The 27,944-nt window shown below is 32.8% G+C and overlaps 1 protein-coding gene across 2 annotated transcripts in view; it reads right to left on the bottom strand.

Annotated features, from left to right (window-relative positions):
• Positions 1–27,944, bottom strand: part of PDE3A (phosphodiesterase 3A) — a 399,420-nt gene that overhangs the window by 112,723 nt on the left and 258,753 nt on the right. For both annotated transcript variants that reach the window (XM_074194319.1, XM_074194320.1), the window contains one exon: positions 23,059–23,174. In XM_074194319.1, the coding sequence (XP_074050420.1) occupies positions 23,059–23,174 (116 nt within the window). The remainder of the gene's footprint in view (positions 1–23,058; positions 23,175–27,944) is intronic.

Consider the following 27,944-nt stretch of genomic DNA (forward strand, 5'->3'; position numbering starts at 1 on the left):
GTCTGTTAAGAGACAGACCAGAGCACAGGCCAGGAGAGCACTCAGAGCCTCTCATAAAAATTTGAAGGAACTGAGGTACTTGCAAGGGTGTCCCAATAATACTCAAATGCTTGGGAAGCACCCCAAAGCCAGGGCACAGGCCAGGGAAATGAGTAAACAGAAAAAAAAGGAACATGACCACAGACAATTACTTTGGTCCCACGGAGGATCAAAACACACACTCAGAAGATGACAAAGTCCATGCTTCTGCATCTAAAGCCAACAAGAAAAATAGGAGTTGGGCTCAGGCTATGGTAGAGTTCAAAAAAGATTTTGAAAATCAAGTAAGGGAGGTAGAGGGGAAAACTGGGAAGAGATAGGAGAGAGATGCAGGAAAAACAAGAAAACACAATCAGCAGCTTGGTCAAGGAGATCCAAAAAAATGCTGAAGAAAACAGCATGTTAAAACAGTTTAGGTCAAATGGAAAAAGCAGTCCACAAAGTTAATGAGGAGAAGGATGCCTTAAAAAGCCTAACTGGCCAGATGAAAAAGGGAGATAAGAAAGCTCTCTGAAAAAAAAAAAACAACTTCTTCAAATGTAGAATGGAGCTAAAGGAAGCCAATTACTTTATGAGGAAACAAGAAACAATAAATCAATATCAAAAGAATGAAAAACTAGGAGAAAATATGAAATATTTCACTGAAAAAAAGTGATATGAGTGACAATTTAAAAATTATTTGGTCACCTGAAAGTCATGATCAGGAAAAGAGCCTTAACTTCATTTTTTTGGTTTTGGCAAGGCAAGTGACTTGCCCAAGGTCACACAGCTAGATAACTGTTACATGTCTGAGGCAAGATTTGAACTCAGGTCATCCTGTCTCCAGGGTCAGTGCTCTATCCACTATACCACTAATCTACCCCTTGACTTCATTTTTAAAGAATTTCTACAGGAAAATTACTCTGGTATCCTTGAAGCAGAGGGTAAAGTAGAAATTGAGAGAATCCACTTATCTTATCCAGAAAGAGATCCAAAAAATATAAGCCCCAGGAATATTATAGCCAAGCCAGAACTCCCAAGTCAAAGAGAAATTATTACAAACAGCCAGAAGGACACAATTGAAATATTGTGGAGCTGCAGTTGAGATCACACAGGACTAAGTAGAAACTTCATGAAGGTCTTGTAGGACTTGGAATATAATATTCTAGAAGGCAAAAAAGCTAGGAATGCAAAACTGAGCATCATTTTCCAGGAAAAAGATGGACATTCAATGAAATATGGGAATTTCAAATGTTCCTGTTGAAACAGCCAGAGCTGAACAGAAAGATTGATCTTCAAGTACAGGACTTAGGTGAAGCTTAGAGTGGATGAGAAGGGTAAATTATGAGGGATTTAATTATAATGAACTGTGTGTATTCCTGCATGGGAAGATGATTCTGATAATACTCATATGACCCTTCTCATTTATTAGAGCAGTTAGAAGGAGCATATATAGACAAGGCACAGAAGAGACAGCAGAATCTGAATGTATAATGTATAATGGAGTCAATAGGTGAAAGGAAATGTACTGGGAGTAAGGGAAAGTAGAGGTAGACTAGGTTAAGATATTTCATGTAAGAGGCTATTCCAGTGGTATGAAAGAGGAGAAGATGAGGGGAAATGAGGGGGCCTTCATTCTCATTGGCAATGGCTCAGAGAGGAAATAAAACACATACTTAAAAGGGTATAGAAATTTAGAGGGGGAGAAAGGAGAGAAAGGGGGACAAGAGAAAGGGGGAGGGGGGATGTAGGCAATAGAGGAGAGGGTAGAACATGAGAGAGGATAGTCAGATATTACACATTCTCTTTTTTTACTTTTTGTAGGGTGGTGGGATTGGTTGGCCTATCAAGGACCTGGGGACAGGGTGGTTGCTGCTTCTATGGGGTGAGATGAAGACTTGGAGCCTCTGATATGCTCCAAGATAACCATCATGACAACCACCTAATAACATAAATCTTAAATGGGGCTGGGTGAATAGAAAAAACTTCCATATTGTGGACCCAAGTAATATAATATCATGAAAAAATGAATGAGGACTTAATTAGAATCATAATTTTAAAATTAGAAGGACTTCATAGGTCATCTAATATAATAACCTCAACTTAAAAAGGAGGAAACTATGATCAGGGGGAGTTTACGATCACTTGAGCAGTAAAAGGCGGAACCATTGCTTTTCTCAATGTACCATGCCTCAATGAAGAGCCACATGTTTGTAGTAGAACTTCAAAACACCCATTAATTCTTGTCAATTTGCTTATTTTTGTCTTCACATGCTAATTGATATATATGTATATATATATATATATATATATATATATAATGTACAAGTATATATACATATATTGTTCATTCTTAAATATATATAAAACTTTTTTTCCCTTTTCTTAGGTGTTGTTTTTAGACAATTTTATCCTGTGAATCTCAAAGACTCACAAAATAATATGCATTAAATAGATAATAAAATATTTTTGCAAGTTACTAAAGAATCAGAAGATTTTTGGTGAATGAGTATCATTAACATTTAATATTAATGACTAGAGGACATTTATTTATTTATTATTATTATTTATTTATTTATTTTTATTTAAGGCAGTGGGGTTAAGTGACTTGCCCAAGGTCACACAGCTAGGCAATCATACTGCGGTCAAATTTGAACTCAGGTCCTCCTAACTCCAGAGGACATTTTAATGAAAAAAATCAGAAGCAAAGGAAACAGCTTCATTACTATTAGAATATTCAGTGTTAATATAAAACAACAGATCTCAGCTTTCAAATTGAATGAGAAACAAGACTGTTACAGTGAAGAGAATCTAAGAGTCAAGAAAATGGGTTTCACTTTTGCCTCAGATCCTAGATATGTGACTGTGGATAAGCTATTTGGACTTCAGCTCCCTCCTCTTTAAAAAGAGAATAATAATAACCTACACCAGAGAGGTTTTATAAAAATCAAATACTTTGCTTTGCCATCCCCAAAACTACTTAAAAGTGAGACAATTATTTAAATATTATTTTTACACATGAGATTATTATTCTTTTAGGTCTATGGAACTGACACAATGAATTCAGTCAATCTGCTATAGTTCTTCCATCAGTCTTTCTTTTATATTTATTGGGTATTAGTAGAACTCTTAGGCTGCTTATTTGTTCATTTTCTCTCTAAAATATATGATCCTGTTACTTATTTCCCAATTATATGGTTTCTTAAAACTATCTCTTACTTGAAGAAACAGTGAAACATAATTGAGAGAAGGCTAATTTGGAATCTGCAAAGACTGGATTCAGGTCCCATCCTGGGAACAATGAAAGATATTAAAGACCATCTAAGGGTTAATTAGTCGACCTGTTGAGATCCCAGAAACTTCTTAAATACAAGGGGGGAGGGTGGTCATGGATAGCTTTCAGTGAATCTTTGAACTTAGATGGAAAATATATACTCCTTTATTCTTTTACTTATCTTAAGTTACATTGGCAATTCATACAGCAATATATTTATACATTCAAATATATGTATATGTGAGAGGCCACAAATGTTTAAAAACTTATAAAATTTGTAATCTTATATATATATATATATTTCTTTATATTATCGTAAGATTTGTATTTTATATTGTATTTGTGATAAGGAATATATTTTAAATGTTTGAAATTCTCTCTCTCTCTCTCTCTCTCTCTCTCTCTCTCTCTCTCTCTCCTCAATATCCATAATGAATACTGATGGGAAAATGTTAAATAATATTGCAAATAAACTATAGCAAAGTAACTCAATATTATGAACAGGTTTAATTAATACCTGGAATCCAGGACTGCTTCAATGTTAGGACAGCCATCAACATAATAAACCACAACAAAAATTCTACTATTATACCAACACATGCAGAAGATGCTTTTGACAAGTTACCATACACATTCCTATTAATATTAGAAAAAAGGGAACTAAATGGATGTTGCCTTATTGTAGTAAGAAGTATTATTCTGATTGAGGAAAGCATGGATGTCAATTACCTGCATTAGTATTTGCTCTAATGCTAAAATCCTAAATGTAGCCATAATATGAGAAAAGAAAATTGTAGAAGTGCAGATAGAGAAAAAGGAAATAAAATCATGTTTTTTTTACAACTGAATTAGAAGAGCAACTAAAAAGTAATAAACAATAACATCAGCAAAAAAATTCATTATGAAACAAATTCTTAGAAACCATCAGTATTTCTTTCCAGTAAAATACTGCATAAAGAGCTAGAAAGAGAAATTTCATTTAAAATAACAATAGAGGATTTCCAAGACAGAACCAATATGGCAGCACAAAGCTAGCATGCTCCCAGAGCTTTTCCCAACACAACTTTAAATGAAGCCTCTACAAAGACCCTATAGCTACAGATCCAATCGAAAAAAGGAGCAAAATGAATTCCTAATTCAAATTATCATAGAGTATCTTCAGTAAATATCTGTCTCTTTGGGGGTAAAGGGGACATATAACTCAGCATAGGCAGGACAGTGGGAAAACCAGCATGAGGCTCTTAGCCACAGTGTACCTCATGTCTCAGTTCAATAAACCAGCTATACAGTAGGCCAGCAGGGAGGATCCCAACTCCAGACAATGTCTGAACTGTGGGAAAACTGGGGCAACAGATAGCATTGGGTTGGGAATAAACTACTGCATAGGCAATCCTGGGCATAAAAGAGAAGAAAACTGCATAGACAACACCTTAGTAAGCAAAAAGCCAAGGACCAGATTCCAGTCTCACCACAAAAATCTGGAACTAGACTCACCTTATCTTGGGAGTAGGGGGGAGAGAGAGAGAGAGAGAGAGAGAAACGTACAAAGCTACTATTCAGATAGAGATGGGAAAAATATCATCTCAGAAGAAGAAAGCAGTGACAAATTGCCTACATGTGAAGTCTCAAAGGAGTTCATGAATTGGTCTCAAATCCAAAAATTCAGGAAAGAGCTTAAAAAGAATTTTAAAAATAAAAGAAGAGAGAAAAAAGAAAAATGGAAGAAAGGAATGAGAGCCATGCAGGAGAATTCTGAAAAATTGACAGAAGAAATATCATTTTTTTGGTGGGATAGTTAAATTTATTTACTTGTTTTTTAAATTATGTTTCTAATTACATGTTATGAAAGTTTTTCAACATTCATCCAATTGCATGTTTATGTTTCAAATTTTTCTACCACCTTCCCTTCCTAACCCACTCTCCTCAACAGCAAATAGTCTAGTAAAAGTTGTACATATATATTTGTGGTTACATATTAGTGATTTTGTTTTTGAGGATTTAGGAATAAGGGAAAAGAAAGCAAACCATGGGATAGAAATGAAAATCAAGAGAAGTTATTTTTTTAAGTGAAAATATTGTCTATTCAAATTCTAATGATTTTTTTTGGCTTGTTTGCTTTTTGTTTTCCTCTGGATGAGGTTGGTATTGTCCCTAAGAGGTCTCCCAGGGTTGCCCTAGATCTCTGAATGTTGAAAGGAGCTACATCCATCATAGTTAGTCAACTTAGAATGTTGTTGTTAATGTGTAAATGTCCTCTTGCTTCTGCTCCCTTCCCTCTGTATCAGGTTCTCTAATTCTTTTCATGCTTTTCTAAAGTCCAATTAATCATGGTTTCTTATAGAGTAATACTACTCCATAACATTCATATAACACACTGAAGTCAGCTCCTTTAAAAGTAAAAGTGAAGGGCAGCTAGGTGGCGTAGTGGATAAAGCACAGGTCCTGGAGTCAAGAGTACCTGGGTTCAAATCTGGTCTCAGAAACTTAATAATTACCTAGCTGTTTGGCATCAGGAAAGCCACTTAACCCCATTGCCTAGCAAAAAAAAAATGCAAATAAAAAAATAAAAAAGTAAAAAAAAGTAAAAGTGATCAACTAGAAAAAAGATATAAATCATCAAAAAATAACATTGATGAATTGGAAAAGGAATCAACACATCAAAAATAAAATTTTCCAGATGGAAAATGAAAGATAAAAGCTAACTAATGAAAAAAATCTAAAAATTAGAATTGGACAAATGGAAACAAATGATTCCATGTGACACCAAGATTCCTTCAAGCAAAACCAAAAGACTGAAAAAATAGAAGAAAATGTAAATGTACCTTTTAGCAAAAAACAAACTACTTAGAAAATAGATCCAGAAGAGATAATTTAGGAATTATTGGTCTACCCAAAAGAATTGATGAAAAAAAGATTCTGGAAATATCTTTCAGTAAATTATCATGGAAAACTGCCCTAAAACCCTAGAACAAGAAAACAAAACAGTATTTGAAAGAATTCATAGAACACCTCCAGAAAGAGACAGTAGATTTAAAACTCCAATGAATATCATAGCCTAATTCCAGAATTCTCATCTAAAAATGAAAACCCTGCAAGCAGCCAAAAAGAATTTAAATACCAAGGAAGTACAATCAGAATTACACAGGTCTCATCTGCTTCAACATCAACATCAGAGATCCTGGTATATGATATTCTGTTTGGTGAAAGACCTTGGACAACAACCAAGAATTAACTACCCTGAAAATTTTAGCATATTCTTTCAGGGGCAAGGATGTATTTTCAATGAAATAGGGGGGCTCCACAATTTTCTGATAAAAAAGACCAGAACCAAACAGAAAATTCAGTCTTCAAATATAACCCTCAAGAGATACATAAAAAAGATAAACAGAAAGGAGAAAAATAATATTAGGCTAGAACATTAAACTATAATATAAACTATAAACTCTTAAGGAATAACATTTCTCTTAGTATAGCTAAAACCATACTTAGAGAGAAGATATGGGTATATGATAACCACAAAAGTACTAAACATTTAACCAATATCTTAGCTAATGAGGATTGAATATAGTTGCAGGGATTGTACTTAGAGAATATTGTTATACATGAGTCATGAAGTGATGTTGAATACAACCCTTGTATTGTATGTTCCAATGGGACAGAGGGCAGAAGAGTACCTAGAAGGTATACACATAATTAAAACATGAAGTAATATTTCTTTACTAGAAACTTTAGTTAACGAGTGTTGTATTACATTTGGGACAGAGGGAAATGGAATACTTAGAAGGAGTTAGGGAGTTAGACATAAATAGATCATGAAGTGATCTTGCCTTATTCCACACTCTAGTTACCAAAAGGTTGTGATGTTATAGTTGGAGGACTGTTGGGATAGAGGGATAGAGTATGCCTGATATTTTAGTTAATGAGGTTTTTAGTACTATGGTTGGAGTGATTTAGGGACAGAGGGAGATAGTGTACTTAGAGGGACTAGAAATGAATAGATTATAAAGCAATTTTGATTTATAGGAGTGTACTTTGTGGGGGTGGGCATAAATTGTTCATGGAATGATTTGGCTTTACATCATGCTTTGGCTCATGAGGTTGGTCTTGAAAAGAGGGTGCAATATAAATTGACTTATAATTTGATGCGATTTGTGATTCTTGAGAAGTATAGTTCTAATGGGACCGAAGTGAACATACTAAGACAGTGACTTAGAGGCAATGTTGTTTGTCAATCAATCAATCAACATTTGAGAAAGGTACTTCTATCAGGACAGATAAAAGGAGTATATTTTGACAGATTGGTTGTAGGTATAAGACAAGGTTAAAATAATAAAGATATGAAAAGGAGGATTATACTAGGAGAAGGTTAGTATTGGAGGATAAATAACAACACATGAAGAGGCACAAAGACCTATTATATTAGAGGGAAAGAAGGGAGCATGTGAACACTGAGTAAATCCTACTCTCAACAGATTTGGCCCAAAGAGGGAATTAATATATATTCCCAAAAGAAAGGGGAAAAGCAGACTGATAAAAGGGAAGGTGAAAGTGAAAGTAAAAAGTTAAAATTAGGAAGAAGAATTAAAGGGGAAAGGGAGCAAAAAAACTGCTGAGGAGAAATTAGGGAAAATGAAAGAGAAAAATATAAATAGGGGAAGATAGCATGGAGGGGACATATAGAATTAGTAGTCCTAACTGTAAATGTGAATGGGAGGAACTCTTCTATAAAACAGAAGCAGAGAGTAGAATGGATTTATAACCAGAACCTTACAATATGTTGTTGACAAGAAACACATTTGAATCAGAGAGATACACATGGGGTTAAAGGTAAAAAGACTGGAGCCTACTGTGTTGTGCTTCAATGCAAGGAAAAAAAAAACATCAGGCATAGCAATTCTGACCAAGAGGTCAAAGTAAAAGCAAAAATAGATCCTGTCAAAAATTATAAAGAAGGAACCTACATATTCTTAGAAGCCACTGTAGGCATTGAAGGAATATCATTATTAAACATATGCATGAAGTGGTAGAACATCCAAATCTTAGAGAAGTTAAATGAATTCTAGGGAGAAATTGATGGCAAAACTATAATAGTGGGGGGCCTTAATTACAATTCAACATAAACAATTTTTAAAAATGGGAGGAGATGGAGTTCTGCCAAATTCCGTTTCTTATATCAATATGGCTCTGATACCTAAATGAAAAGCCAAAACAGACAAAGAAAATGAACATTTTTGCAAAAATCTTAAATAAAATTTGAGCAGAGATGACAAGATATTACTAGTATATTACACCATGATCAGACAGGATTCATACCAAGTAGCAGGGATAGTTCAATATTAGAAAAACAATCAACATTATTGAATTTTTCAATAACAAAACCAAATAAAAGGAGTCATGTTATTATCTAAATGGATGCTGAAAAATCCTTTGACAAATTACAATATTCATTGCTATTAAAAACCCTAGAGAGTATAGAAATAGACTTTTCCTCAAAATAATAAACAGTACCTATTTAAACTCTTCAATAAACATTAAATGTAATGGGGTTAAACTAGGAGCATTTCCAATAAAATCAGGGGAGAAATAAGGATGTCTATTATCACAGTATTATTATTATTCAATGTAGTTTTAGAAATATTAACTTTAGCAATGAGTGGAATAAAAAGTTGAAGTAATAGAATTAGATATGAAGAAGCCAAGCTTTCACTCTTTCCTGACAATAGTTACTTAATGCCAATGCCTTGCTAAAAACCAAAAAAAAAAAAAAAAAAAAAAAAAAAAGAGGAAAAAGAAAAAAATAGGATCTGGTAGAGCTATCTAAAATATTTTTGATAGGTTGATTGGCTGAATAAGTAAATTTAGGTAGAAACATCTTTTTAATTATATTGCTTTGGTCTAACCATGAGTAATTGCTATTTTCCCATTCATTTAAATCGGAAATTTGCGTGAAAATTTTTTTTGTAATTGTTTTCACAAAGTTCTATGCTTTTGTATGGACAGGTAAATGCTCAATATTTTGTATTATTGACAGTTATTGTAACTGGAATTTCTCTTTTTATCTCTTCTTGTTGGACTTAGTTATATTTAGAAATTCTTGTGATTTCTATGACTTTATTTTATGCTCTACTACTTTGCTGAAGTTACGAAGGATTTCAACTAGATTTTTTAGCTGATTCGCTAGGATTCTCTATGTACATTATCATACTAGCTGAAAAGAAACATACTTTTGATTCTTCATGGTATATTCTGATTTCTTCAATTTCTTTTTTTCTTGTTTCATTGCTATAGTTATCATTTCTAGTAAAATATTGAATAATAGTAATGATAATAGGCATTTTTGCTTCTTCTCCTGTCTTATTTGAAAGGCTTCTAGCTTCTTGCCATAACAGATAATACTTGCTGATGGTTTTAGATAGATTCTACTTATCATTTTAAGGAAAGTTCCATATATTATTATATTTTCTAGAGGTTTTCTTAGGTTTTTTTGCAAGGCAATGGTGTTAAGTGACTTGCCCAAAGCCAGAGAGCTAGGTAATTATTAAATGTCTGAGAATGGATTTGAACTCAGATACTCTTGACTCCAGGGCTGGTGCTCTATCCACTGCACCACCAAGCCACCTCTTTTTTCTGGAGTTTTTAATAGAAATTGGTCTTGTAGTTTGCCAAAGATTTTTTTCTGCATCTTTTAGACATAATCATATATTGTGCTTTTATCAGTATTGATGTGCTTATAGTTTGTCCTGATAGTTTTCCTAATATTGAACCAGTCCTGCATTGTTGATTTAAATCTCATCTGGTCATAGTGTATGATATTTGTGATATATTGCTCTATTGTTCTTGCAAGTACTTAATTTAAATTTGCATATTCATTAGGAAATTGGTCTTGTTTCTTTTTTCATTTGTTTTTGATAGCCCTGTTTGAGTTAACATCACCATACTTGTGCCCTATAAGGAATTTTATAGATTTGTTTGTTTTTTTGTCTATTTTTTGCAAATAGGTTACATAATGTTAGAGCTTTACATACTTTAAATGCTTGGTGGTATTCAGTTGTGAATCCATCTCAATCTGAACTTTTATTAGAGAGATGATTAATGGCTATCTATCTATCTTTCTATATGACTGGCTATCTGATACTTAATAAAGGCAATTTGGTTGATTCCTACATACTTTCAAGATTTTGTTGCAATTTTTCTATAGACTTGTTTTATGAATTTGGTCTGTTCCAGCTGCTTTTTCCCATTTCATATTACTCCATAAAACAGCAGAGACCAAAAGGTTCAAATGGGGTATTTTCTTCTGAAATTAATAATGAAAAAGACCAATTAAAAAGCAAATGAAAAATTTGTTCTATGTGATGTTTATGTTATTTTCCTCTCAGTTTTGTCTATGAATGAATACACCAAAATGATACGGCACAGTTATGTCTCATGGCAAGATTTAGAAAGAGTTCTTTTACTTTCTATTGCTTTTCATTCTTTTATGAGGTGATTTTTTTCTTGTAATCTTCTGCCATACTCCAACATGTTTTACAAATTGGCGTATACTTTAATTTTGTGTTGCCCTTGGATGTCATAGCCTTCTACTTGGCAATAAGATCAAGTATTTGCTTGCAAAAAGTGGTTTCTGATGTCTCTGTACTTCTTGATGATGGACTGCTTTTAACCAATTGATTTTATGCAGGAGATAGAGGTTATCAATGTCAATATCTATACTCTTCCCAATTTTCTTTTTGGCATGGACAGTTATTTAAATAGATCAGGTTGAAATTGTGGTAATGATTTAAATAATATTCTCACTTTTAGAGTTTGTAATAATTTGATGCTGACTTTAGCCTCTTTTTTCACTAGTCAAATGTCAGATGGCTACAGAAGTTTCTGATGTGCCTTCTGACTGGGGCCTCTTTATAAAGTCCTAGGAAAAGGAAGCATTGCAGGGAGGCCTTCATCTCTCAATTTTTCCCGACAATTTATGTTTTTTCCCCTTCCAGATGAATGATCCCCATCATCATTTGCCCCCAGAAAAATGGAATCCAGAGCACTCCTTCCAATATAACATTTAGGTTCACCTCCTTCCCCAGTGGTCATGAGTTGTCCCTCTTAAGTGCCCTATTTTTTTTTTAGATTTTTCAAGGCAATGGGATTAAGTGGCTTACCCGAGGCCACATGGCTAGGTCATTATTAAGTGTCTGGGGTCGGATTTGAACCCAGGTACTCGTGACTCCAAGGCCAGTGCTCTATCCACTGCACCACTTAGCTGCCCCCTAAGTGTACTATTGCCCACTAATGGAACTCATAGCTGCTCATACCATTTAAATATGAAATACTCATAGATCATTCATCAGTAAACAAAAGATTGCAGTAGAAGGATACTCAATGAGGATAGGAATAGAGGATACTTAAAGTTGATTCAACCCCGAAAATCACCCTTACCTGAGTTGTCCACAATTTGCCAATAGCTAAACATCAAACAACACCTGGAATTTCTTGTAGATACTTTGAATGCAACTGACCAAAAATGATGTCAATTATCTTTAGTCCCCTGAAAGTAATCAATTCCTGCAAAGCATCCTAATACCTTTTAAGTAAAAACTAGTCTAACTTGCATGAAGTCCATCATTAGAATATTGTTCCAGCCACAAAAGGAAAATAATTACACTTAAATACAGAAAATCCCTGAAATATCAAAGAAAATGAAATATGAAATACTGAAACACAAATAAAAAAATCCAAAGATTCAAATTTAGGTACAGCATTAGAAAAAGGTTTCTTCAAACTCATATCTAAAATAAGTTTTACGAATTTGAAGCAGACTTATGAATATCTTTAAAAATAAAAAAATATAAAATAATTTCTTATGATTATTTATCTGATTTTTGTTTTTGAATGGAAAGACATGAAACTGAAAACAATGTGCTACAAATAAAAATTAAAAGTGAGGAGGTTTGTTTTTCATTTTTCAGTAGAAATGTTGAAGTCTCTTTAAAACTGTGTAAACTTTAATCCAGCAAAACCACTCCTGGGTCTATAACTCAAAGACTCATAAAAAAAAAAGGGAAAAGAACCCACATTTGCAAAAATTTTTATTGCAGCTCTTTTTGTAATTGAAAGAAATTGGAACTTCAGGGTATATCCATAATTGGGGAAGAACTGAACCAACTGTGATATATGAATGTATATGGAATGCAAATGGAATACAATTGTTCTGCAAGATATCATGAACTACTGGATTTCAGAAGAAATTTGCAAAGATAAGTTAATAGGCCAAAAATACTCCATCTATCTGATCTATGGACAAGGAATAAATTTACATCCAAACAAGAGTTAGAGCACATTATAAACTGCATAAATGACTGATTTTTACTATATTGAATGAAAAAGCTTTTGCACTAATAAAATTAATGCTGCCAAAATTAGAAGGACAGCAGAAAGCTAGGAAACAATCTTCACCATCAGGAGTTCTGATAAAGGTCTCATTTCTAAAATATATAGAGAATGACATCAAGTTTATAAGATCACAAGTCATTCTCTAATTTATAAATGGTCAAAAGATATGAATACACAGTTTTCAAATGAAGAAATTAAAGTTTTATATATATATTATATATATGCATATATATTATATATATAATCATATAACAATGCTCCAAATCACTATTGATTAGAGAATTGCAAATTAACAAAAACAATGAGGTATCATTTCACACCTATTAGATTAGCCAAGATGAGAAAAATGGAAGATGATCAATGTTGGAGAAGTAGAAGGATTGGGACATTGATACATTGCTGGTGCAGTTGTGAATGGATCCAACCTTTCTGGAGAGCAATATGGAACTATGCTCAAAGAGCAATAAAACTGTTCACACACTTTGACCCAGCAATTCCAATTCTAGATCTATATCCAGAAGAAATTATTAAAAAATGGGAAAAGTCCTACATGTTTCAAAACATAGCAGCTCTTTTTCTAGTGGCAAAGAATTGGAAATTGAGGGGATGCCCATCAATTGGGGAATGGCTAAACAAGTTTATGGTACCTAAGTATTATGGAATACTATTGTTCTATATGAAACCATACATGGTCAGACTCTGGAGAAACATGGAATAACTTATGGCATCTGATGCTATGGAGTAGAACCAAGAGAACAATGTACACATCAACAACATCATGAGATGAATAACCATGATAAAAGCAGCTCCTCTCAGCAACTGAGAACTAGCACACCTGTATTTGACTGGTTATGGACTATATTATCCCCAACCAGAGGAAGAAAAGCAGAACAAAACAAAACACAGAGAAAAACAAAACAAAAACAACTCTTCCAAATCTTATGAACACCTTATAAGAATTATCTCTTATATATCTCTTTCCCTTACTCCTAACACCTCATGCCAAAAATCACTAATTTATAAACATGTTAAACAAAATACATATCTATAATGCTAACCTGATTATTCCCTGCTGAGGGGAGGGGGGTGGGAAGGGAGGGTAAAGGAAAATTTTGTAACTTGGAAATATGCATATGGATGGAAAATAAATAAATAAATACAATTTTAAAAAAAGAAACTTGCAAAGACTTACATAATGAAGTTAGCAGGATCAGTAGATTATTGAACTCCTTACAACAACTTTATGCAATGATCAATTATGACAGATTTAATGCTTCTCAGCAATACAGTAATAAAAGAATTCTAAAAGACTTGTGATAGAAAATGCCATACACATCCAGAGAAAGAATTATGGAATCTGAATACAGTCTATTTCATTTTTATATGTTCTTTTCTTTCTCAAAGAATTTTTCCCTTTTGTTCTGATTCTTCTTTTATGACATGACTAATATAGAAATAATAATGTTTGTCCTCCAATTTCAAAGAAGACCATGACATCATGGAAGTGATGCCATGAACAGCACATGGATTGAATTTGAGTGAGGGGGATGCTGTGCTAAGTCACCAGCTTCACTTTTTCACCAGAGCCATCTGGGTCCAGTGGCCAGATATGAATAAAGATGCCTGGAGATGACCTGTGATCAAGGTTACATGACTTGCCCAAAGTCACACAGTTAATAAGTGGCAAGTATCTGAGGCCAGATTAGAACTCCTGTCCTGAATCCAAGACCAGAGCTGAATAGCCTATATCAGATTACTAACTGTGATAGGGAGGGGGAAGGGAAGAAAGGGAAGAAAAAAAAAGTATGAATCTTAAAATTGTAGAAAGAATGAATGTTGAAAACTATTTTTACATATAATTGAAAAAAATCAAAATAAAAAAAAAGAAATGTTAGGGCCCAAATGTTGCATCCAAAAAAAGTATGTGGTGTGGTCAGTTAAAAGTCAGATTGAAACACAATTCTGCTCAAAGATATGCCAGTTTGTTTACTGTTTTACATTTCCCAAAAGTTTTCTGGTCCCAGTAAAAGAAAAAACAAGCTTGGGCTTGCTTTATTTCCTTTGTCTGATCTTAAAAGACTAGAAAAGAATCCCTGCCCCTTTCAGCTCCTTCAGAATGAATTGAGTGAAGTCTGCAATTCTAAAGGTTATGTTATTTTGTCTTATTAAATAATTAGGAATAATAGCAATTTCCTCCAATTGTTCTATAACCATCTACACTACTGAATTGGAGAATGAAAAAAGACTTCAAGAGACCATCCAATCCAATCTTCACCTATTGTATAGTAATAGTAAAATATTATTTCCATTTAGATGAGACAACTGAGACTTATATAGCCACCAATCATAAAACAAATAGATGGAATATATTATAGTCCACGTCTACTGTCTCCTGGTACAATGCCATCTTATTTTTATTTTATATATTTGCACATATTTATTGCTCTACAAGATTCATTTGTATCATAAGAATTTATATCTTAATTTTCTTTGATTTTAATCCTACATATGATGGTGATTTTTGGTCTACCTTCTCTTTAGGCACTCTCTAACAGTCTAGTCTTCAAAGACAGACAATACCTCTACAAACTCTAGGTCATGCTTATCCTGACAGAGACTCCAGATTGCCAGAGAAACATTTATCTTGCTATGTCAGTTTGAGTAAATTTGGTCTAGAGATTACTAAGCAAAGGGTAACTAGAACAATATCCTAAATGCTTCCCTTCCCCTTCAGTTCTTTAAACATCTCAGATATGTATAGTTCCAACTAATTCTCTGAATACTTGGTTGTTAATTTGTTGTTTTGGAAAGTGATTTCCTGCCATGTTTGACAAAACTGAAGTTCACAGCATGAAAGAATGTTCTCCAGTGCTATTCTGATATGGTGTATTTTCTTAAGTCAATTAGTAATTGCTTATCACTATTCATTTTTAGGAGTTGCCAGCTCATGTCCATAGAGAAAGGGTAGTAGTTCTTATATCATTTTTTTAAAAAAGTCTATTACAGTACTTGGAGCTGGTCTATTAACTAAACTTAAACAAATAAGCAGACTTCAAGTCTCCAGAAAGTTGCCTCCTAGGACTAAAATTAAAACAAACATTGTGCCAGATGGAATAGCTTTGCTCTGTCTGTTGGTTATGCTATTTGTCTGAATATTTCAAACACTTTAACGAACTTTGATCTTGACAACACCATGAAAAGAAACAGTATTTTGATTTTATAAGAAAAGAGACCAAGATGTAGCTGAATGAATTCACTAGTCCAAAGTAAAAAAATAGATAAAATGAGCACTCTATAAAGATGTTTTGCTATTTTTATTATTAAAAAGTACCCTGATTTTGTTTTAGTATCTCATTATAATTGTTTTAATTAGAAAGCATGAGGAATGATATATTTCAATCTACTAATTCTAAAATGAATATATATTCCAAACCTGTTTCTCAAGAATAGGAAGGATTTTATCAAGTGATTATAGCTAAGGAAGTTAGTTGACTCAGTGGATAGAACAGCAGACATGGGAGAAAGGAAGACCTAAATTCAAATACAGACCTTTAATAACTTTGGGAACCTACAAGTCACATTCTTTTTTTTTTAACAAAGCTTTTATTTTATTTTTCCCATTACCTGCAAAGATAGTTTTCAATATTAATCCTTTTGCAAGATTTTGAGTTCCACATTTTTCTACCATCCTCCTTCCATTCTCCCCCTCCATGGCAGTAGACAATCTGATATAGACTGTCCAAGGATAATCATGTTTAGAATATTTTCATATTAGTCATTTTTATGAAAGAAGATTAAGAACTAAGTAGGAAAAACATAGAAAGAAAAAACATAAAAGAAATTTTTAAAAGTAAACATAGTATGCTTTGTTTTGCATTCAGCAAATCACTTAAATAACTATCTACCTCTGGCAATGATAATAGCACCTACTCTCAGCTGTTTTGAAGATAAAATGAGCTAATATTTGTAAATCACTTTGTAAAACCTAAAGCACTTCATTAGTTCTAATTTTGATAATAATGACAAATGAAAACTGAAAATGATACTATGAACTAATAAAGCTAGAAAATCAGTCACTAGAAACTAGTTATAGAAAAAAAAATCTGTACAACAATAATTTAAATAACAAGATAAGGCTTAAGTATGGTGTAACATCCTGGGGTAGTGGGTAGAAACCTCAGAGCCAGAAAGACATCTGTTTAAACCCTTTCTCTGACACATATTAACACATAACCATAAATAAGTCATTTAAATTCTTAGTGCTCTAGACATTACTTAGATTTTAAGTTACTGAGAAAGTTTCAATTTACATTGATAGAATCAATTTCTCACTGGGACATAGCATCAATGAAATCAGAAGTCTTGTCACCTATCCCTATCCCTAAAAGTATATTCTGCTTGAATTTAGAAGGATGGGCTATATCATCTCCCAAATTCCCTTTTAGTCTTATGATCCAAAAGTAGGCTACATATAAATGCAGAGAGATAGATTTTTACTGGCCATGTGGCATGCAGGATAGAGAGCTATCCTCAAAACTAGGAAGATCAGGGTTCAAGTTCTGCCTTGGACATATACTAGCAATGTACTCTTGGGACAACTGTTAACTTTTCAGTGTTACAAGGCAGCTGCTCTTGAAGAATAAAATTTCCAGGGAATGTTCAAACTGGCTTTGAAAGAGGGAGTTTCATAGTTTGGGACTTACTTATACCAAGAAAATATTGGCTAAATCTCTATCTTTATTCTATGCTTATGCCAATTTAAAATAAGCTTTGTGAAAAAGCATGGACAACAAAATATGATATTTGTATGATTCAAAACATCCTGCAGGAAAATACATAAAATGAAAATATTTTAAAGAATGCAACTAGAGGAAGAGTAAATTCCAATTCCTTTGAGTAATGTAACCCTTAATTCCTTACTTATGAGAGCATGAGAAAATGTGTGTCATGACACAAGTAACTTTGAGCAATCAAAAGAAGATAAACAATTCTGGAGGGAAATTATTTAAGTGACTCCATCTGTTTTTTTTTTTTTTTTGCTGTAAAAACTTTCTCAGTCCAAGTTTAATTGAACAAGAAAGAGACCAGAAGTTCTGATAAATAAAAGATTCTGTTATATTTTCACAGGAAAATGACTTGGTTGTCCCCCAGGCTCTTCTATTTTTATAAAGATATTTAAAAGTAAAAAATTAAAAATTAAAATATTAATTTTTCATTTTAAATTTCAGAAAAAAACATTTCTCAATTCTGCCTTTTAATAAGGAAAATTAAGTTTAACTTACAGTAGTGGAGGTAGTTGTGAGTTCTGCCAAAAAGTGGAACCAATTTATAACAGTTCAGGAAATGACTATCTCATATGAGATAAATATGAATAAGAGAAGTTTAAAAAATTCTATGACTTAATGACAGACCAATAAACTCAGTGTGTTCAAAGAAAAATTTCTATGTGTTAATCAAAGATTTCTTGCAGTTTGTGGTTCAGTCTTCTTACATATGTGACTAGCTAACAAATGACTGTATGAGGCAGTCAAAAGACAAAGCAGATTGGATGAGCCAAATCATTTAGCTACCTTTCTCAAATAAGAGATTCCCCACCCTGGAACTTTTCCCCGTTTTTATTAGTGTTTTTATTCATGACTTTAATCCCACTTTCTATCTCTGGCTCTTTTCCCTTATTTTAGCCCTTAGTCTATTGCTTTTTCAGCTCTACTTTTTTCTGTGCACATACTAATACTATATATAACTTTCCTCTTATCTGCTTCTCTTTCCTCTATGTTTCCTTAGAGATGTCCACCTCCACCCAAAGTTGGGACCATAAAAGCTAAACTAAGGTTAGGTTTCTTTGGTTGGCCTTCAAAACTTCAGTTTATAAGACCTTATTGTTTTTCTCCTTTATTACACCAAACCAGAAGAAATATTAAAAGAAGATAATATCTAGATAAAACAAGGGGGAAATCTTCCTATACCCATAAGGGTATATTCTCCTAAAGGTTTTCTTACAATTTGTAGAAGAAGGGAGATATGCAACTGAGATAACTTGTTAGTCTAGGGTTGTGTTCCATTAGAAACACGTTACTCTGCAAGTTTTCTTGCTAATTTTTTATATAAGAATTATTTTGGGGGAGAGGAAGAGAGAAAGGCATTTTATTATTTGGGAAAAAAGTTAAGGATTATCTGACTATGAATAAAACATACAGGTCAAAGAAAAAAAAATGTTAGGGTCACAGCAGAGTGATAAAAGTCCTGTCTAACTTGTTCCAGCTTGTAAATTTATTTCATCCAAGAAACTCTATTCATTTTTTAAAAGGGCAAAAGATCCCAATATTTCCAAGGAAGAATTCCAGAAATGAGTTAGGTAACTCAAGAGGAGGAGTTTTAAAGACATTAAATTCTTCATGACTTTCTAGAGATAGACAAAAAAGACTGACCAGCATTGATTTCCCAAAAGTGGAAGTAGAAAGGAAATTCCAGGGTTTGGAAGTATGACAGAAGACATAATTTTACACACACACACACACACACACACACACACACACACATAAAACTTTAAATTTTTAAGCAACAGAATTGTAGACTTTCAGAGCTGGAAGGGACCACAGAAACCATCTACTCTGATCAATGGCAGAAAAATAGTACTTTCTATAATAACTTTGACAAATTGAAATTGCTAGGTTAAATATTAACTTTAAAAATCTAGTAGGGTGGGGAAGCTAGGTGGCACAGTGGATAGAGCACTGGCCCTGGAGTCAGGAGGACCTGAGTTCAAATCCTGAATTAAACACTTAATAATTATCTAGCTGTGTGGTCTTGGGCAAGCCACTTAACCCCATTGCCTTGCAAAATTTCAAAAAAAACCTAGTAAGGTGTCTAAAATATTATTGTATCTTGTGGGATAAGGCTCTAGTAAAATGGCAATTAATAGGAAAGCAGCCATTAAAAAGTTTAATAGTGGTCTATATAATGATTAATGTTACTGAGTGAGGATTCTCCAGATAAATTATTTAGTATTCTAGTTTTATTACCTCCAAATGTTGACAAAAATAAAATTTGAAAAATGAGGGATAAATAATTTTAAAACTTTATTAAAATACTCTAAATGATTAATTAGAGAAATGAATAGCAAAAACAACTCTTAAGTGTTAACTTATACTCAGCAAATTGGCAAAGATCATAAAAGATAGTAATAGTCCATGTTGCAGGGAATGGTAGAATCTAGGCAGATTAATACATTGTTTATTTAGCTATGTATCAGTATATCCATTTTGGAAAGCAATTCAGTATTATGTCAAAAATATACCTACCCCTTTGAATCGGAGATTCCACTACTAGGCTAGTCACTGATAAGAAAAAATATCCACATATACAAAAATATTTATAGCAGAACTTTTAGTATTAGCAAAAAACTTGAAACAAGGAGATGCTCATTAACTGAATAATAAGCAAATAAATATTGTTACACAACTGTACTGGAATATTGCTGTTAAAATATGATGAGTAGTGAAGCATGGAAGGACTATGTAAACTGACAAAAAGTCTCAGAGAAGAAGAGATAAGAATACAATATACACAATGACCATAACAATATAAACTGAAGAAAAACAGCAACCATAAAATAACCAGAAATGAATGTTTCAAAATTACAGAGAACAAGCATGACCCTAAAGAAAAGATATGACAAGACAATTCTCCCCAACTCCTCTAGCAGAGCTAAAGTGAATATACATGTGAAATGTTACAAATATTTCATATTTTTTCTAATATATTGATTAATTGTGTTGATGTACCTTAATAATCAAGCCAATAATGCCAATACATAATTTTTACCTGATATCTTAACTCAGACTATTATGTTCTGGCTATGACACCTTTGCTTGAGACTATAATAACAAAACAGATATAGAAAAGGGAATATTTGTCATTATTTTGACAAAGCTTGGCAAAGGCATTTTTCATAAAGAAAACCAATGTTCTTATGTTATTTTGCCATTAGAAATTGAATGCATTTTGATTTTGTGTTTTAGGACTATAATATCTAATATGACCTTGGACATCAACAATCCAGTTCTATCATTTTTAAAAAACAAGGTTTTAAAAGCTCAGAAAAGAAAATTTGTTTGTCCAAGGACATACAGATATCAAAGAGCACAGCAGAACAGATTCAAACCCAGAACTATTAATTCCAAATCCTTTTACCTAAAAGCTTTGGTTTTGGTTTTGGTCCTTTTCCTTTTTTATAGTTATTTGGTTGGTTAGTTTGCATTTTGGGAGGTTCCTTCTTCTTAAGATGAACAAGATTTATTCTTCAGAAGAACAGATTGATGTACTCACAGAAAAAAATTGCTAGCTCTTACAAGCATGTAAGTTCTGCTGTATTATCCTTCTAAATTAGAAAGTTTATATCTACAATAAAATGTTGCTCTATCCAAGAAGTGGAGTTCCTAAAAGGTAGATACGTAGGATGAGGCTAATGAGTAGAATTAGGAATACATGGCTAAAATATATATTAGTACTAGGTAGTTGGCTATCAAGAAGGGAGAGCAGAAGGTGGGGGGGAAAGGCAGGGGAGTAGAACTTTTGCATTTATGTGTACAGTACCTGGAACAATAGAGGAAATTAATGATGAATTCAATAAAAATAATTAATCAATAAATTTATTAAGCATTTGATAGACTCTGTGCTAAATGCTGAGTATACAATAAGAGGCAAAAGATAGACCCCTCAAGGAGCTTAGAATCAAAGAACTGATTCATTGGCAGTTGTTTCTTAAGGATCCAACTTGCCTTTTATTTTATGTTACTGGCATAAATCTTCTAGAACCCAAGGAAAACTTCAGAAATGCTATTTGTTGAATGCAAATTTATTTTTTATTCTTTTATTTTTCAATTATCATTTATGTTCTTTCTTTCCCATCCTCTCAACGGGAAAAAAAATACTTTTTTGTAGTGTTAATTGGAAATTAATAGATTTCCAGTTATTATGATGCACAGGGTTATTTGAAAAGTATTTTCTCATATGGAGGGGAAAATGTCAAATAGTGGGGCATCTCTCTCTTATTCTGACTCTAGTGTGATATAGATGGGACTACTCCCAGAAATTCCTAAACCTTATAACTTTACTTGAGAGAAGTAACTAATCATCTGGTACTATGTGCTACAAGTTTCCCTGAAATGCACACTGTTCTTGCTGTACTATTTGCCAAACTCTGGGAAGAATTATAATGCTTATTTATAAAAACATTATAAGCATTTGATCTCCCCTTAAAAATATTTTCTTGAAATGGACATAAAAAAAGATCTCAGAGGTGAGAAATAATTCCCAAGTTTCCCAAGTTCTACTTTTTTGCAACCTGTGGTTCAACTAAAGGTCCTGAGATTAAGGGAATTACCCCTACCAATCCTGCTAGGGGCACTATTAAGGGATGGAAGATATAGTAGAGAAGATCAAATACAATTCCTTCATTTATCTAGTTGAGTAATTGAGCTTCAAAGGGATCAAATGACTTCAGAGGCAGAATTTGAGACCAGGTTTTCTGAGCTACTACACTTGCCAAAATCACAGAAGTATTTACATATTGAACAATAACAAGTTTCTTGTTATGTCTTTAATGTAAGTAAGTAATAAGGAGTAAAGAAAATATATTTTTTGTCTTTAAAATGCATTATGGGGGCAGCTAGGTAGCACAGTGGATAGAGCACCAGCCCTGGAGAGGCAGGAGTACCTGAGTTCAAATCCGACCTCAGACACTTCATAATTAACTAGCTGTGTGGCCTTGGGCAAACCACTTAACCCCATTTACCTTGCAAAAACTAAAAAAAAAAATACATTATGCTTAGAATTGGCATTTCCTTGAATACATACATACATGTATATGTATATATATGTATGTGTATATATATATATGTGTGTGTGTATATATACATATATATATTATATATATGGGTTCATTACTAGTAATTAGTATCATTCATGTAAAGAATGTTTTAGAAAAAGAATACTAACTGGTATCAGTAGATCATTGATACATCAAGTCCTTTGTTTTACAAGATGATGTTGTTCAAGGTAATCTTTAATTTGAACCCCAACTGTCATTTGCGCTATGAGTATTAGAACATGAAATCTTGTAAAACTTATTCCAGTTATACAACACACAGTATCAATAAGTGAGGAACTTTAAATGGCAAATGGTAATAAATTGGGAAGATATGAATTTTTTTCTCTTAACAGTCAAATCAAAACCCAGAACATCATGAATGTATTTCTTGGTGAATCCTGTGCAAAATCTTTGTGGTAAAATGATTTTTACTAATAATTTGCTGCATATAACTTTTAAGTGACAACCAAATGTATTCAATTGAGAACACACTGAGCAATGATTTACTTACCTGGTCGACTTTGCTTTTTAGAATTCACATGATTAGCTGCAGAGACAGCATAGGAAGTAGAGAAGGACCTGCTTTTGGTCATGGTCATCAAATTCCAAGAATCAGGACTAACAGCACTGTTTTAAGAAAAGGATATAAAAAGAGACATCATTAAATAGCTATTGAGGCAGACTTGATCTAATGAATTGGCTTATAAGTCAGACTGGATATGGTTTGCTAACAGAAACATTTTTTTACCAACATTCTCATATACACATGTTTGCAAAATTCAGCTTCTATTTTAGTGCAGTTGTAAAAACACACATATACTTGGGTTGAAAATTAGAAAATTTTAAAATCTCTCTTTCCAACATATCAAAATTATGTTTTTCAGAAAGAATCTGAAAGAAACACAGTTGAAAAAAAGGATAATACTACCTTGCCCATGGAAAGGTTTGTCACTGACCAATTCATATTTGTTGTCAGTTACCACATATTTTTTGTCATTTTTGTTAAACTGACTATTCTGATGAGACTCTATCTTAATATTTCAAATATTTAATTATATATTAAACTATCATGTGTACTAGTGTATTCAAAATAATATTTAATAACTCAATAATTTATGAATTAACATGATAACCTCTTGCCTCTTTAATTTTCATTATTTAATTTTAACCTAAAAAGTAACAGCATTTATTTTTCTTTTTTAATGTTATTTTATCTTTTTCAAAACTGCAAAGACAGTTTTCAATAGTCATCGTTTTGTAAGCTTTTGAGTTCCACATTTGTTTATCTCACTCCATTATTTCCCCATCCCCATGATGAGGAGTAATCTGGTATAGATTATACAATTACATTCAAGTAACATTATTTCTAATATTAGGGGTACAGTTTTGATAAAACTAAAAAGAATCAACAGCACAGCAGAAATATATATAACATATACTGAAAGAGAATCATAAATACTTATAGTATGAGATAACAGTGTAAATATTGAGTTGGAAGGTATTTTAGGGAACATATACTGCAACTCTCTCATCTTAAAGGTGAGAAAATGAGGTTAAGCAACTTCGTTAAGTTTATAGCAGGGAATAATTGGCAGAGCCAGGATTTGAATCCTCTGACATAAAATTCATCATCTTTTCTACTGTACCAACCTATCAGAGAAACAGCTACAGTTGTTCTTATTTGATTTATCTTCTATTGTCTAATATTAGTCATTTTGCTTATGGTCGTAATTTTAGAATCAACAGAATCAGAATCTTTTGAACTAGAACTATCCCTAATATGTCCAAACAGCATTCTCTTTTGTCATTTCATTTTTTTCTATTATTTGACTCACTGTGTATTACAAGGAAAGTTCATCTAACTTGTAGTGAAGCAGATCTTGTTCACTGCATGTATCTAGATATGCCTTAAATATAATCTTAAATGCTAATTTTGACCATAGGTTTTGTCAGAGTTTTGTTGATAGTTTCCATATTTCAGAAACACAAATGAAAGTTAGTTCTAAAAGTCAATATGACTTCTACTTCTTTAGCTTGCATAGTTCACTACCTTTACAACATGAGTATGATTTTAAAAATTTGACTCTGGAATAAGATAAAGAAAAAAAAGCAATTTATTAAGATAACTATCAGAAATGATAGAAGAGAAGATAAAGTGATGAACCTGAAATCCAGATCAGAGGAATTCAAATCCTGACCCTGACACTTGCAGGGTGACTAAGGGCAAACCATTTGAACTCTCTGAGTCATAGTTACTTCGAATAAAATAGGGATAATAATGAATGCATACTTAATGTGACTGTTGTGAGGATTAAACATGATTATATAAAGTGCTTTGCAACACACAAATTACTATATAGGTATCAGTTTTACTATAGGATTTTTTGTATTTCTTTTGTACTTCATAGTTTTTTATCTTAATAGTATTTTTTCAAATTATATGTATAGTTTTAAATCCTCATTTTTGCAAAATTTTCTCCCTTCCTCCCTTCCATCCTTCCTCCCTAAGATAACAATCTGCCTGAAAGTTTAGACACACACACTATCATATTAAGCATATTTCCATATTAGTCATGTGGTGAAAGAAAAACCAGAGATTGTTACTGTTCTTAGTGTAATTTTTGCTGCTCTGTCAGTATTTGGGATATTAATGTGTTTAGGATATAATGAAGTTTAGACATTTAATGCAACCTTTCAACTCCCCAGGGACTGTTTTTCCAAGGTTGTAAATCATCTTTGTCCTTAAGATTTAGAATACAATTCTCCAACTGAATTTAAGCTCCTTGAGGACAGGGGCTATTTCTTAGTTTTCTTTCTATCACAAGGTCATAGCACAGTGCATATTACATAATAGTTAATGAGTAATTGTTTGCTTATAGATTGATCAAAGTCTCAAAAGGGGGTAGATATGGAAAGAGAAAGGTAAAGAAACATCAAATTTGGTAGGGAAGAGACTCAAGATCAAAGAAACTGAATAAAATCTGGTACTAAAGGCTCTTACCCCTAATACCAAAAACATTTCAAAGCTATCAAAATATTTTTAATAGAAACAATATTACTATGTGTTTATGAACAGTGTAGCTTTGAAGAACTTGAATTTTTCTCTGTAGTATGTTTAATCTGTTCATTTCTATGAGCGTTTTGTAAAAAGGACAGAAGGTGGCAGTGTAGCATTTGGAAAAGACCCTAAATTAAGAAACCTTAGGGTTTTTAAAGCAAATCACTGTTCTTTTGTTTTTTCCTAGGACAAATCACTAGAAACTTACTAAATTTCCCGATTTGGAAAATGAAAGGATTTGCGCTAGATTGTCTATGATGTCCTTTCCAGCTCTAAATCTGTAATTCTATATAATACAGGGATGTGATCTTATTGGTAAAAAAAAAAACAAAAAACAAAAAACAGACTCTCAGTTGAGGGAATCCTCTTTATCAATTCAAGTCAGTCCCCTTTCTGCTACTTACACTCTTTAAGAGTTTCTTTGAGCATTTAGAGGTTGTCAGTTACCCAGGCTCAAACATTCTGTATCTGTGAGAAACAGAATTTGTACCCAGTTCTATACACTATACCATACTGGCCCTTCTATATGAGGGCAAAATAGCATAGCCAAATGAAAAAGTATTAAGTTACATATCTGAATAATCACTACCTAGCCCACTTCCACCAAAAAAAAAAAAACTCACAGTTTTCTGACTGACAATTATTTAATACTCTAAGAAGAAAAGTAAAAGTAGTGAATTTGTTCTGTCTCTTGTCTCTTTTAGAACATTTACAAATTAGTATTTCTAGATAGGCTTGGGTCCCTCCAAGAAAATTTATGTAGTATATCTTTCTTTCCCAGACTTTCACCTTAAATCTAAATTTGTTTTACTTTTACTTCACTCGTGAAAGCCCAGGAGTGGGTTGGCTATGAACAAATAATAAAGGCAGGAAGGTGAGTAGGAGTTTGAAGGATAGTTGTTTTGGCCTTATCAATTATTCTGGTTGAAATTTATTTTCAAATCAAATCATAAGGGATCCAGGAAATTTCTAACCTTAGAGGGATAATAGTAGCTCCCTTAACTGTGTGAAGATAAATAACTTTTTTGTCTAATGCTAAAAATGCAGCTAGATTAATCTTTACTGGGAGAGAGGCCTTTTAGTGACCATAATCTAGCAGATTGAAGTTGAAGGTGCTCATCAGGAAATAATATTAATAACTAACATTTAAACAGCAAGTATTATGTGCCAGCAATTATACTAGATGTTTTATAAATATTATTTCATGTGGTCCTCTCAATAGCCCTGGGAAGGCTTAGCACTCACTACAGGTACGTTTGAATCTATCCCCTTCTTTCTTCTTCAGCTTGTCTCCATAATTATCCCCACTTTCCCTCTAGTCTTCTTTTTTAAAATTTATTTATTTTTATCCATATGTACATATAAATGCTTATGTTACAAAATTTCCTTCCACCCTCCCTTACCACCGCCCTCCCCCAGCAACGAACAGTCAGGTTGGCATTGTACATACATATTTTGATAAACAGGTTTAACCATTAGTGATTTTCAGTATGAAAATTAATTAGGATTAAGGGAAAGAGATACATAAGAGAAAATTCTTATAAAGTTTTCATCAGATTCTGAAGGGGTGTGTGTGTGTGTGTGTGTGTGTGTTTGTTTTGTTTTTTTCTTTCTCTGAATGGGGATAATAATGTCCATAGCTGATCTAATACAATTGTCCTAGCTCTCTGAAATGCCCAGAGGACCTGCTTCCATTAAGGTTGTTCACCTCAGTGTTGTTATTGATGTGTTCATTGTTCTCTTGGCTCTACTCCCTTTCCTCAGCATCAGATCCCATAAGTCATTCCATGCTTCTCTAGAGTCTGACTATTTATGGTTTCTTATAAAACAATAATATTCCATAGTATTCAGGTACCATTTCCTCAATTGATGGGCATCCCCTCAATTTCCAATTCATTTCCATTACAAAAAGAGTTGCTACGAATATTTTGGAACATGTGGGACTTTTCCCCTTTTTAAATTTCTTCTAGATATATCCCTATTTTAAAGATGAGGAAACTGAATTTGAGAAAGGTTAAGTGACATTCAAAGTTCCATGGCTAGCAGAAATATGACACAGGATTTTAATCAAGATTCTCCTGCCACCAAGTCCGTCAGTCAATATGCAATTATTAATGTTCACAGTGTAAGAGGTACTGTATTATGCACTGGAAAATATAAAAAATTAAAAAATAAACAAATCAACACTTCATACACTCAAGGAACTCAAATCTCTATTTTAAGTATCTATCAATGTCAATTTGCCTTATAGAAGAGAAACTCAATCACCTTGCTTCGTTCCTCAAGATTTCTTTAACAGAAAAAAACAGTAAAACATTAGCTTTTAATTCCTCTCTAGA

The sequence above is a fragment of the Macrotis lagotis genome, chromosome 7, assembly GCF_037893015.1.
Source record: "Macrotis lagotis isolate mMagLag1 chromosome 7, bilby.v1.9.chrom.fasta, whole genome shotgun sequence".
NCBI lineage: Eukaryota > Metazoa > Chordata > Mammalia > Peramelemorphia > Peramelidae > Macrotis > Macrotis lagotis.